The sequence below is a fragment of the Oncorhynchus keta genome, chromosome 4 (assembly GCF_023373465.1).
Source record: "Oncorhynchus keta strain PuntledgeMale-10-30-2019 chromosome 4, Oket_V2, whole genome shotgun sequence".
Lineage (NCBI taxonomy): Eukaryota > Metazoa > Chordata > Actinopteri > Salmoniformes > Salmonidae > Oncorhynchus > Oncorhynchus keta.
Window position 1 is genome coordinate 17,486,503 of NC_068424.1, and position 12,519 is coordinate 17,499,021.

General features: G+C 47.0%; 1 protein-coding gene across 4 annotated transcripts in view; it reads left to right on the top strand.

The window, feature by feature from the left end:
• The window catches only part of LOC118380776 (actin-binding protein WASF3-like), a 61,634-nt gene that overhangs the window by 21,814 nt on the left and 27,301 nt on the right, over positions 1-12,519 (top strand). For all 4 annotated transcript variants that reach the window (XM_052502879.1, XM_052502881.1, XM_052502885.1 and 1 more), the window contains 5 exons: positions 484-639; positions 8,235-8,369; positions 11,335-11,488; positions 11,659-11,776; positions 11,850-12,031. In XM_052502879.1, the coding sequence (XP_052358839.1) occupies positions 507-639; positions 8,235-8,369; positions 11,335-11,488; positions 11,659-11,776; positions 11,850-12,031 (722 nt within the window). In that variant the 5' untranslated portion in view covers positions 484-506. The remainder of the gene's footprint in view (positions 1-483; positions 640-8,234; positions 8,370-11,334; positions 11,489-11,658; positions 11,777-11,849; positions 12,032-12,519) is intronic.

A 12,519-nucleotide genomic window follows, 5' to 3' on the forward strand; every position in this document is an offset into this window, starting at 1 on the left:
CACCTTAGATTAGTGTCAAGGAATGGGCAACCTGATCCTTAGTATGGTCTGAACTATCAAGGGAATGGGTCTCAGCGTGCACGCCACAGGAGAGTGAGTGTGTGTGTTTGGGCAGTTGACCCTACATCTGGGGCAGTGGTAAGGCTGGAAAGCATTAGCTGGACTGTAGCTTATTTTCCTAATACCTTCATCTGTCTGCCGATGGCCTGCTACTGTTTACTACTACAGTCTGGACGGGTCACAGTTGTATGCCCAGTCTCTTTAACCCTGTTTCTAAGAATAGGATTGTGTGTTTGTTAGTGTGTGGTAATACGTCTGGCCATGTGACTATCTGTGTGTGTGTGTGTGTGTGTTTGTGTTTATACTACTTACCATACTTGCAATAGTTATAACTTAAAACAAAAATTGTCTGTAAGTACGTCCTTTATGTAAGTACAGTGTGTCATATATCATATGTATTGTGTGTCCTGTGCTTCTCTCTAGGTGTGACAGTGTGAGGCATCACCATGCCTCTGGTGAAGAGGAACATCGACCCGCGCCACCTGTGCCGGGGGGCGTTGCCAGAGGGCTTAGGCAGTGAACTGGAGTGTGTGATGAACAACACCCTCTCCTCCATCATCCGCCAGCTCAGCAGCCTGAGTAACACACACACAGAGCACACACACACACACACACTCTCTCTCAGAGCACTAACCACACACTACAAACAACTTCATACGCTTTATACCAGTGTGTCAACAGTAACATATATCATTATCATTGCCCTCTTCCACACCTATGAATAACATGCTTATTCTCCTCAAATTGTATTAATCCTCACTATATGAGATATGTTACAATCACCAAGTGAGTTAACCCTATTGGCGCAATGGGTAGGGTGTTTGCCTTTCACCCCAGCGACCCAGGTTCGCTTCCCTGCCCCACCGTTCACTACAATATTATACTATTTCACAGTTGCATTAAAATACTCTCTCATCACTATCTCCTAGTTATCTTGCTGCAGTGCACACTGCACAGTCCTGTTTGACGTTGATAAGAAGATGATGTAGTGTTTAATCCTGGAGCAGTGATTGATTTGTGAGGATCAGACCTACAGGTCGCTAGGTCAAGACTCTGTCATCATAGACCCACAGGAGGATGTAATCCTGTTTAGATATTTCCGCTAGAATACATTCAGAATATGTGTGTGTGTTTGGGTGTACTGCGGTATATTAAACAGAGTGACTATGACGTAAGGGGGAGGAGCCTGAATACCCTGGCTGTTCCCATGACACAACCAATATCATGTCCTGTGGAATATATTGACATATTCTTTCCTCCCTTATATCCAGTATCCAACCACCACTGCTCCCCCTCTCGCTTTCTCTCGACCCTCCCTTTCTTGCTTTCTACGTCTTCCTCATACTCTGTTTTCTTCCCTCCCCCAACTCTGTCCCTCTCTCTTTTTCTGCTTTCTCTCTTTCTGTCTCGCTTTCTGTCTCTCTTTCTTTCTTTCTTTCTTTCTTTCTTTCTCTCTCTCTCTCTCTCTCTCTCTCTCTCTCTCTCTCTCTCTCTCTCTCTCTCTCTCTCTCTCTCTCTCTCTCTCTCTCTCTCTCTCTCTCTCTCTCTCTCTCTCTCTCTCTCTCTCTCTCTCTCTCTCTCTCTCTCTCTCTCTCTCTCTCTCTCTGTCATTGTGAGAGTTCTTGTGGTGGGAGTGGGCCTTTCAGCAGCTGCTGTGTGGGATAAATATAAATGACTAGGTACAAAGGCCTGGAAGGTCTGAGCTAGGGACAGGAGGTGTGTGGGGGTGTGTATCCGTGTGTGTATGTATCCGTGTGTGTGTGTGTGTATCCGTGTGTGTGTGGAGGTGGACTGAATGTCAGAACCATGAATGGAGGTCAGAGTTGATGGAACTCAGCATGCTAGATCTCCTTCCTTCCTCTAGATAGAGGTCATTATCTCAGTATGGTGACAGAAATAGTCTAGATGTTTCTCCAGAGGTCATCCGGTCAGTATGGTGACAGAAATAGTCTAGATGTTTCTCCAGAGGTCATCCTGTCAGTATGGTGACAGAAATAGTCTAGATGTTTCTCCAGAGATCATCCTGTCAGTATGGTGACAGAAATAGTCTAGATGTTTCTCCAGAGATCATCCTGTCAGTATGGTGACAGAAATAGTCTAGATTGTTCTCCAGAGGTCATCCTGTCAGTATGGTGACAGAAATAGTCTAGATGTTTCTCCAGAGGTCATCCTGTCATTATGGTGACATAAAATAGTCTAGATGTTTCTCCAGAGGTCATCCTGTCAGTATGGTGACATAAAATAGTCTAGATGTTTCTCCAGAGGTCATCCTGTCAGTATGGTGACATAAAATAGTCTAGATGTTTCTCCAGAGGTCATCCTGTCAGTATGGTGACATAAAATAGTCTAGATGTTTCTCCAGAGGTCATCCTGTCATTATGGTGACATAAAATAGTCTAGATGTTTCTCCAGAGGTCATCCTGTCAGTATGGTGACAGAAATAGTCTAGATGTTTCTCCAGAGGTCATCCTGTCATTATGGTGACATAAAATAGTCTAGATGTTTCTCCAGAGGTCATCCTGTCAGTATGGTGACAGAAATAGTCTAGATGTTTCTCCAGAGGTCATCCTGTCAGTATGGTGACATAAAATAGTCTAGATGTTTCTCCAGAGGTCATCCTGTCATTATGGTGACATAAAATAGTCTAGATGTTTCTCCAGAGGTCATCCTGTCAGTATGGTGACAGAAATAGTCTAGATGTTTCTCCAGAGGTCATCCTGTCATTATGGTGACATAAAATAGTCTAGATGTTTCTCCAGAGGTCATCCTGTCATTATGGTGACATAAAATAGTCTAGATGTTTCTCCAGAGGTCATCCTGTCAGTATGGTGACAGAAATAGTCTAGATGTTTCTCCAGAGGTCATCCTGTCATTATGGTGACATAAAATAGTCTAGATGTTTCTCCAGAGGTCATCCTGTCATTATGGTGACATAAAATAGTCTAGATGTTTCTCCAGAGGTCATCCTGTCAGTATGGTGACAGAAATAGTCTATATTGTGCGTGTGCATTCATGTTTGCGTTTGACACACAAAAGTTCAACGTTGTTAAAACGTATTGATGCTGACCTAAACAGACTTGCTCTAGCAAAGATTGATTGCTGTGTATTTTTCCTCTCGGACCTTCCCTGACAGTGATGCCCTGGTCTATTTTTTAGTTACATTTGTTACCAGAAGAATGGCAGAAAGAGAATTGATAGTACCAATCTTCAAGTCCATCTCAGTTGGTTTCCCCTACCTGTCTGACGCCAAACACTAGTCTCAATGTCAACAGTGAAGAGGCGACTCTGGGATGCTGGCCTTCTAGGCAGAGTTTCAAAGAAAAAGCCATATCTCAGACTGGCAAATAAAAAGAAAAGATTAAGATGGGCAAAAGAACACAGACACTGGACAGAGGAACTCTGCCTAGAAGGCCAGCATCTCAGCGTCGCCTCTTCAATCCTGTTGACGTTGAGACTGGTGTTTTGCGGGTACTATTTAATGATGCTGCCGATTGAGGATACGTGAGTCGTCTGTTTCTCAAACTAGTCACTAATGTACTTGTCCTCTTGCTCGGTTGTGCACCGGGGCCTCCCACTCCTCTTTCTATTCTGGTTAGAGACCGTTTGCGCTGTTCTGTGAAGGGGAGTAGTACACAGCGTTGTACAAGATCTTCAGTTTCTTGGCAATTTCTCGCATGGAAAAGTTACACCAGAGTTTCAGAAGAAAGGTCTTTGTTTCTGGCCATTTTGAGCCTGTAATCGAACACACAAATGCTGATTCTGCAGATACTCAACTAATCTAAAGAAGGCCAGTTTAATTGCTTATTTAATCAGAACAACAGTTTTCAGCTGTGCTAACATAATAGCAAAATGGTTTTCTAATGATCAATTAGCCTTTTAAAATTATAAACTTGGATTAGCTAACACAGCGTGCCATTGGAACACAGGAGTGATGGTTGCTGATAATGGGCCTCTGTACGCCTATATAGATATTCCATAAAATGTGCCGTTTCCAGCTACAATAGTCATTTACAACATTAACAATGTCTACACTGTATTTCTGACAATTTTATGTTATTTTAATGGACAAAAAATATGCTTTTCTTTCAAAAACAAGGAAATGTCTAAGTGACCCCAAACTTTTGAATGGTAGTATATAAACTGAGCAAAAAAATAAACATCCTCTCACTGTCAACTGCATTTATTTTCAGCAAATTTTCAGCAAACTTTCAGCAAAAATTTGTATGAACATAACAAAATGTAACAACTGAGACAAACTAAACAAGTTCCACAGACATGTGACTAACAGAAATGGACTAATGTGTCCTTGAACAAAGGGAGGGGACAAAATCAAAAGTAACAGTCAGTATCTGGTGTGGCCACCAGCTGCATTAGGTACCTCAGTACATCTCCAGTTCTTGCTGTGAGATGTTATCCCACTCTTCCACCAAAGCACCTGCAAGTTCCGGGACATTTCTGGGGGGAATGACCCTAGCCCTCACCCGCCGATCCAACAGGTCCCAGACGTGAACAATGGGATTGAGATCCGGGCTCTTCGATGGCCATGGCAGAACACTGACATTCCTGTATTGCAGGAAATCAAGCGCAGAATGAGAAGTAAAGCTGGTGGCATTGTCATGCTGGAGGGTCATGTCAGGATGAGCCTGTAGGAAAGGTACCACATGAGGGAGGAGGACGTCTTCCCTGTAACGCACCGCGTTGAGATTTCCTGCAATGACAACAAGCTCAGTCCGATGATGCTGTGACACACCACTCCAGACCATAACGGACCCTCCACCTCCACATTCGATCCCGTTCCAGAGTACAGGCCTCGGTGTAACGCTTATTCCTTTGACGATAAACGCAAATCCGACTATCACCCCTGGTGAGACAAAACCGTGACTCATCAGTGAAGAGCACTTTTTGCCAGTGCTGTCTGGTCCAGCTACGGTGGGTTTGTGCCCATAGGCGACGTTGTTGCCGTTGATGTCTGGTGAGGACCTGCCTTACAACAGGCCTACAAGCCCTCAGTCCAGCCTCTCTCAGCTTATTGTGGACAGTCTGAGCGCTGATGGAGGGATTGAGCGTTCCTGGTGTAACTCGGGAAGTTGTTGTTGCCATCCTGTACCTGTCCCGCAGGTGTGATGTTTGGATGTACCGATCCTGTGCAGGTGTTGTAACAAGTGTTCTGCCAATGCAAGGACTATCAGCTGTCCGTCCTGTCTCCCTGTAGCGCTGTCTTAGTCGTCTCACAGTATGGACATTGCAATTTATTGCCCTGGCCACATCTGCAGTCCTCATGCCTCCTTGCAGCATGCCTAAGGCACGTTCATGCAGATGAGCAAGGACCCTGGGCATCTTTCTTTTGGTGTTTTTTCAGAGTAAGTAGAAAGGCCTCTTTAGTGTCCTCTAAGTTTTCATAACTGTGACCTTAATTGCCTACCGTCTGTAAGCTGTTAGTGTCTTAACGACTGTTCCACAGGTGCATGTTCATTAATTGTTTATGGTTCATTGAACAAGCATGGGAAAAAGTGTTTAAAACCTTTACAATGAAGATCTGTGAAGTCATTTGGATTTTTACAAATCCAGGGTCCTGAAAGGGGGACTTTTTCTTCTTTTTTTGCTGAGTTTATATATGTACGTATGTATTTATTTACAGTTGAAGTCGGAAGTTTGCATACACCTTAGCCAAATGCATTTAAACACAGTTTTTAACAATTCCTGACATTTAATCAGAGTAAAAATGCATTGTCTTAGGTCAGTTAGGATCACCACTTTATTTTAAGAATGTGAAATTTCAGAATAATAGTAGAGAGAATGATTTATTTCAGCTTTTATTTCTTTCATTACATTCCCAGTGGGTCAGAAGTTTACATGCACTCAATTAGTATTTGGTAGCATTGCCTTTAAATTGTTTATCTTGGGTCACACGTTTCAGGTAGCCTTCCACAAGCTTCCCACAATAAGTTGGGTGAATTTTGGCCCTTTCCTCCTGACAGAGCTGGTGGATCTGAGTCAGGTTTTTAGGCCTCCTTGCTCGCACACACTTTTTCAGTTCTGCCCACACATTTTCTATAGGATTGAGGTCAGGGCTTTGTGATGGCCACTCTAATACCTTGACTTTGTTGTCCTTAAGCCATTTTTCCACAACTTTGGAAGTGTGCTTGGGGTCATTGTCCATTTGGAAGACCAATTTGCAACCAAGCTGTAACTTCCTGACTGATGTCTTGAGATGCTGCTTCAATATATCCACATAATTTTCCTCCCTCATGATGCCATCTATTTTGTGAAGTGCACCAGTCCCTCCTGCAGCAAAGCACCCCCACAACATGATGCTCCCAACCCCGTGCTTCACGGTTGGGATGGTGTTCTTCGGCTTGCAAGCCTCCCCCTTTTTCCTCCAAACATAACGATGCTCATTATGGCCATTTTAGTTTCATCAGACCAGAGGACATTTCTCCAAAAAGTACCATCTTTGTCCCCATGTGCAGTTGCAAACCGTAGTCTGGCTTTTTTATGGCGGTTTTGGATCAGTGGCTTCTTCCTTGCTGAGCGGCCTTTCAGGTTATGTCGATATAGGACACGTTTTACTGTGGATATAGATACTTGTGTACCTGTTTCCTCCAGTATCTTCACAAGGTCCTTTGCTGTTGTTCTGGGATTGATTTGCACTTTTCGCACCAAAGTACGTTCATCTCTAGGAGACAGAACGGGTCTCCTTCCTGAGCGGTATGACGGCTGCGTGGTCCCATGGTGTTTATACTTGCGTACTATTGTTTGTACAGATGAACGTGGTACCTTCAGGCATTTGGAAATTGCTCCCAAGGATGAACCAGACTTGTGGAGGTCTACAATATTTTTTCTGAGTTCTTGGCTGATTTCTTTTGATTTTCCCATGATGTCAAGCAAATAAGCACTGTGTTGAAAGGTAGGCCTTAAAATACATCCACAGGTACACCTCCAATTGACTCAAAGGATGTCAATTAGCCTATCAGAAGCTTCTAAAGCCATGACATAATTTTCTGGAATTTTCCAAGCTGTTTAAAGGCACAGTCAACTTAGTGTTAGTAAACGTCTGACCCACTGGAATTGTGATACAGTGAATTATAAGTGAAATAATCTGTCTGTAAACAATTTTTGGGAAAATGAAAGTAAATGTCCTAACCGACTTGCCAAAACTATAGTTTGTTAACAAGACATTTGTGGAGTGGTTGAACAACTAGTTTTAATGACTCCAAACTAAGTGTATGTAAACTTCTGACTTCAACTGTATGTGTAACAGTTCAGCATCCGTCCCTCTCCTCGCCCCTACCTGGGCTTGAACCAGGGACCTTCTGCACACATCAACAACTGCCTCTCACGAAGCATCATTACCCATCGCTCCACAAAAGCCACGTTCCTTGCAGAGCAAGGGGAACAACTACTTCAAGGTCTCAGAGCGAGTGACGTCACCGATTGAAATGCTTTTTGCGCACTAACTAGCTTGCCATTTCACATCGGTAACACACACACACACACACACACACACACACACACACACACACACACACACACACACACACACACACACACACATACACACATACACACATACACACATACATACATACATACATACATACATACATACATACATACATACATACATACATACACTTATATGCTACCGGTCAGAAGTTTTAGAACACCAACTCATTCAGGGTTTATTTTATATTTGTACTATTTTCTACATTGTAGAATAATAGTGAAGACACAGAACTATGAAATAACCCATATGGAATGATGTAGTAACCAAAAACGTGTGAAACAAATTCTTCAAATAGCCACCCTTTGCCTAGATGACAGCTTTGCACACTCTTAGCATTATCTCAACCAGCTTCATGAGGTAGTCACCTGGAATGCAACAGGTGTGCCTTCTTAAGTTATTTTGTGGTACACTGTACCAGTAAAACGTTTGGACACATCTACTCATTCCAGGGTTTTTCTTTATTTTTATATGTTCTACATTGGGATCATAGCGTTCACCTGGATTCACCTTGTCAGTCTGTCACGCAGTTTATATACTGTCATTATAAAGAGAGCAGTTGTCTATAGTTATCTCAATGTGCAGTACATAGTAGACATAGTATGCATAATTTAGTGCACCATGATGTCATGCTAACCACATGATCCATCTGTCTACTCTTGTACTGCAGGTAAACATGCGGAGGACATCTTCGGAGAGCTGTTCAACGAGGCCAACACGTTCTACCTGAGAGCCAACTCCCTGCAGGACCGCATCGACCGCCTGGCCGTCAAGGTCACCCAGCTGGACTCCACTGTGGAGGAAGGTGAGACAGGGGTTAGAGGTCACAGGAAATAGGAAGTGACATCGTTACTCGTTGACATAGCGATAGTGTAAAAGTGATGAAATTGAGGATATATAAATACTTCTCTCACACCCTGTCTATCCCCCTCTCCCTAAACCCTCTCTCTCACACCCTATCTATCCCCCTCTCTCTCACACCCTGTCTATCCCCCTCTCTCTCACACCCTATCTATCCCCCTCTCTCTCACACCCTGTCTATCCCTCTCTCTCTCACACCCTGTCTATCCCTCTCTCTCTCACACCCTGTCTATCCCCCTCTCTCTCACACCCTGTCTATCCCCCTCTCCCTAACCCTCTCTCTCACACCCTGTCTATCCCCCTCTCCATAACCCTCTCTCTCACACCCTGTCTATCCCCCTCTCCCTAACCCTCTCTCTCACACCCTGTCTATCCCCCTCTCCAAAACCCTCTCTCTCACACCCTGTCTATCCCCCTCTCCCTAACCCTCTCTCTCACACCCCGTCTATCCCCCTCTCCCTAACCCTCTCTCTCACACCCTGTCTATCCCCCTCTCTCTCACCCTGTCTATCCCCCTCTCCCTAAACCCTCTCTCTCACACCCTGTCTATCCCCCTCTCCCTAAACCCTCTCTCTCACACCCTGTCTATCCCCCTCTCTCTCACACCCTGTCTATCCCCCTCTCCCTAACCCTCTCTCTCACACCCTGTCTATCCCCCTCTCCATAACCCTCTCTCTCACACCCTGTCTATCCCCCTCTCCCTAACCCTCTCTCTCACACCCTGTCTATCCCCCTCTCCCTAACCCTCTCTCTCACACCCTGTCTATCCCCCTCTCCCTAACCCTCTCTCACACCCTGTCTATCCCCCTCTCCCTAACCCTCTCTCTCACACCCTGTCTATCCCCCTCTCCATAACCCTCTCTCTCACACCCTGTCTATCCCCCTCTCCCTAACCCTCTCTCTCACACCCTGTCTATCCCCCTCTCCCTAACCCTCTCTCTCACACCCTGTCTATCCCCCTCTCCCTAACCCTCTCTCTCACACCCTGTCTATCCCCCTCTCCCTAACCCTCTCTCTCACACCCTGTCTATCCCCCTCTCCATAACCCTCTCTCTCACACCCTGTCTATCCACCTCTCCCTAACCCTCTCTCTCACACCCTGTCTATCCCCCTCTCCCTAACCCTCTCTCTCACACCCTGTCTATCCCCCTCTCCATAACCCTCTCTCTCACACCCTGTTTATCCCCCTCTCCCTAACCCTCTCTCTCACACCCTGTCTATCCCCCTCTCCCTAACCCTCTCTCTCACACCCTGTCTATCCCCCTCTCCCTAACCCTCTCTCTCACACCCTGTCTATCCCCCTCTCCATAACCCTCTCTCTCACACCCTGTTTATTCCCCTCTCCCTAACCCTCTCTCTCACACCCTGTCTATCCCCCTCTCCCTAACCCTCTCTCTCACACCCTGTCTATCTCCCTCTCTCTCACACCCTGTCTATCCCCCTCTCCCTAACCCTCTCTCACACCCTGTCTATCCCCCTCTCCCTAACCCTCTCTCTCACACCCTGTCTATCCCCCTCTCTCTCACACCCTGTCTATCCCCCTCTCCATAACCCTCTCTCTCACACCCTGTCTATCCCCCTCTCCCTAACCCTCTCTCTCACACCCTGTCTATCCCCCTCTCTCTCACACCCTGTCTATCCCCCTCTCCCTAACCCTCTCTCTCACACCCTATCTATCCCCCTCTCTCACACCCTGTCTATCCCCCTCTCCATAACCCTCTCTCTCACACCCTGTCTATCCCCCTCTCTCTCACACCCTGTCTATCCCCCTCTCCCTAACCCTCTCTCTCGCACCCTGTCTATCTATCCCCCTCTCCCTAACCCTCTCTCACACCCTGTCTATCCCCCTCTCCCTAACCCTCTCTCTCACACCCTGTCTATCCCCCTCTCTCTCACACCCTGTCTATCCCCTCTCCCTAACCCTCTCTCTCACACCCTGTCTATCCCCCTCTCTCACACCCTGTCTATCCCCCTCTCCATAACCCTCTCTCTCACACCCTGTCTATCCCCCTCTCTCTCACACCCTGTCTATCCCCCTCTCCCTAACCCTCTCTCTCGCACCCTGTCTATCTATCCCCCTCTCCCTAACCCTCTCTCACACCCTATCTATCCCCCTCTCTCTCACACCCTGTCTATCCCCCTCTCTCTCACACCCTATCTATCCCCCTCTCTCTCACACCCTGTCTATCCCCCTCTCTCTCACACCCTGTCTATCCCCCTCTCTCTCACACCCTGTCTATCCCCCTCTCCATAACCCTCTCTCTCACACCCTGTCTATCCCCCTCTCTCTCACACCCTGTCTATCCCCCTCTCCCTAACCCTCTCTCTCGCACCCTGTCCATCTATCCCCCTCTCCCTAACCCTCTCTCACACCCTGTCTATCCCCCTCCCTCCCTAACCCTCTCTCTCACACCCTGTCTATCCCCCTCTCTCTCACACCCTGTCTATCCCCCTCTCTCTCACACCCTGTCTATCCCCCTCTCCCTAACCCTCTCTCTCACACCCTGTCTATCCCCCTCTCCCTAACCCTCTCTCTCACACCCTGTCTATCCCCCTCTCCCTAACCCTCTCTCTCACACCCTGTCTATCCCCCTCTCCCTAACCCTCTCTCTCACACCCTGTCTATCCCCCTCTCCCTAACCCTCTCTCTCACACCCTGTCTATCCCCCTCTCCCTAACCCTCTCTCTCACACCCTGTCTATCCCCCTCTCCCTAACCCTCTCTCTCACACCCTGTCTATCCCCCTCTCCCTAACCCTCTCTCTCACACCCTGTCTATCCCCCTCTCCCTAACCCTCTCTCTCACACCCTGTCTATCCCCCTCTCCCTAACCCTCTCTCTCACACCCTGTCTATCCCCCTCTCCCTAACCCTCTCCTTCTATTTATGTGTCCTCTTTCTCTGTCCTCAGTCTCTCTGCAGGACATCAACATGAAGAAGGCTTTTAAGAGCAGTACCGCCCAGGACCAGCAGGTGGTATCCACGAGGAGCGTTCCCATCCCTGTCAAGGAGATGTACAACCTGAGTAACAAACCTCCACCTCTCAACATCCTCTCCAAATATAGGTGTGTTCTCTCCCCCTCCCTTTCTATGATCTGTCTAATGTTTCCTACCCAGGGCAGTCTTAACCCAGAGTCAAATTCCTCACCTGATCTTGTTTTGTAGTCTCATAATAGAATGTTGTGGACTTCATTTCCCACAAACCCTGACCCGCGTTTGCCCTTTGACCCTGTAGGGATGACCACAAGGAGGGGCTGAAGTTCTACACTGACCCCTCCTACTTCTTCGACCTGTGGAGAGAGAAGATGCTGCGGGACACGGAAGACAAGAGGAAGGAGAAGAGGAAGAACAAAGTAAGCAAAACAATCTCTCCCTTCTTCTCTTTCTCTTCCTCCTCCGTCTCCACTAATATGTGTCTCCTCGCAGGAGCAGAAGCGTTGTGTGGATGGGACGTTGCAGAGGGAGGTGAAGAAGGTGCGTAAGGCTCGGAACCGTCGCCAGGAGTGGAATATGTTGGCCCTGGATAAGGAGCTGAGGCCTGACCACCACCACACACACTCTCTCCACCGGGGGGCCACCTGCGAGGGATCACTATCCCCTGAGATGAGGCCAGTCCAAATACACACAGTTACATACATACTGCATGATGAGGTCAATGAAAAGTTGACATGAAACAAAGATTCTTTAATAAGATGACATATCAAATGTATGGAATAAGTCGAAATAAGGGGTTTCCCCCAGTGGAAATAAGGGGTTTCCCCCAGTGGAAATAAGGGGTTTCCCCTAGTGGAAATAAGGGGTTTCCTCCAGTGGAAATAAGGGTTTTCACCCAGTGGAAATAAGGGGTTTCCCCCCAGTGGAAATAAGGGGTTTGCCCCCAGTGGAAATAAGGGGTTTGCCCCCCAGTGGAAATAAGGGGTTTCCCCCCCAGTGGAAATAAGGGTTTCCCCCAGTGGAAATAAGGGGTTTCCCCCCAGTGGAAATAAGGGGTTTCCCCCCAGTGGAAATAAGGGGTTTCCCCCCAGTGGAAATAAGGGGTTTCCCCCAGTACTATGATCATTTTGTCTCTGTCAGCTGTTCAAGGAGACGTGACAGT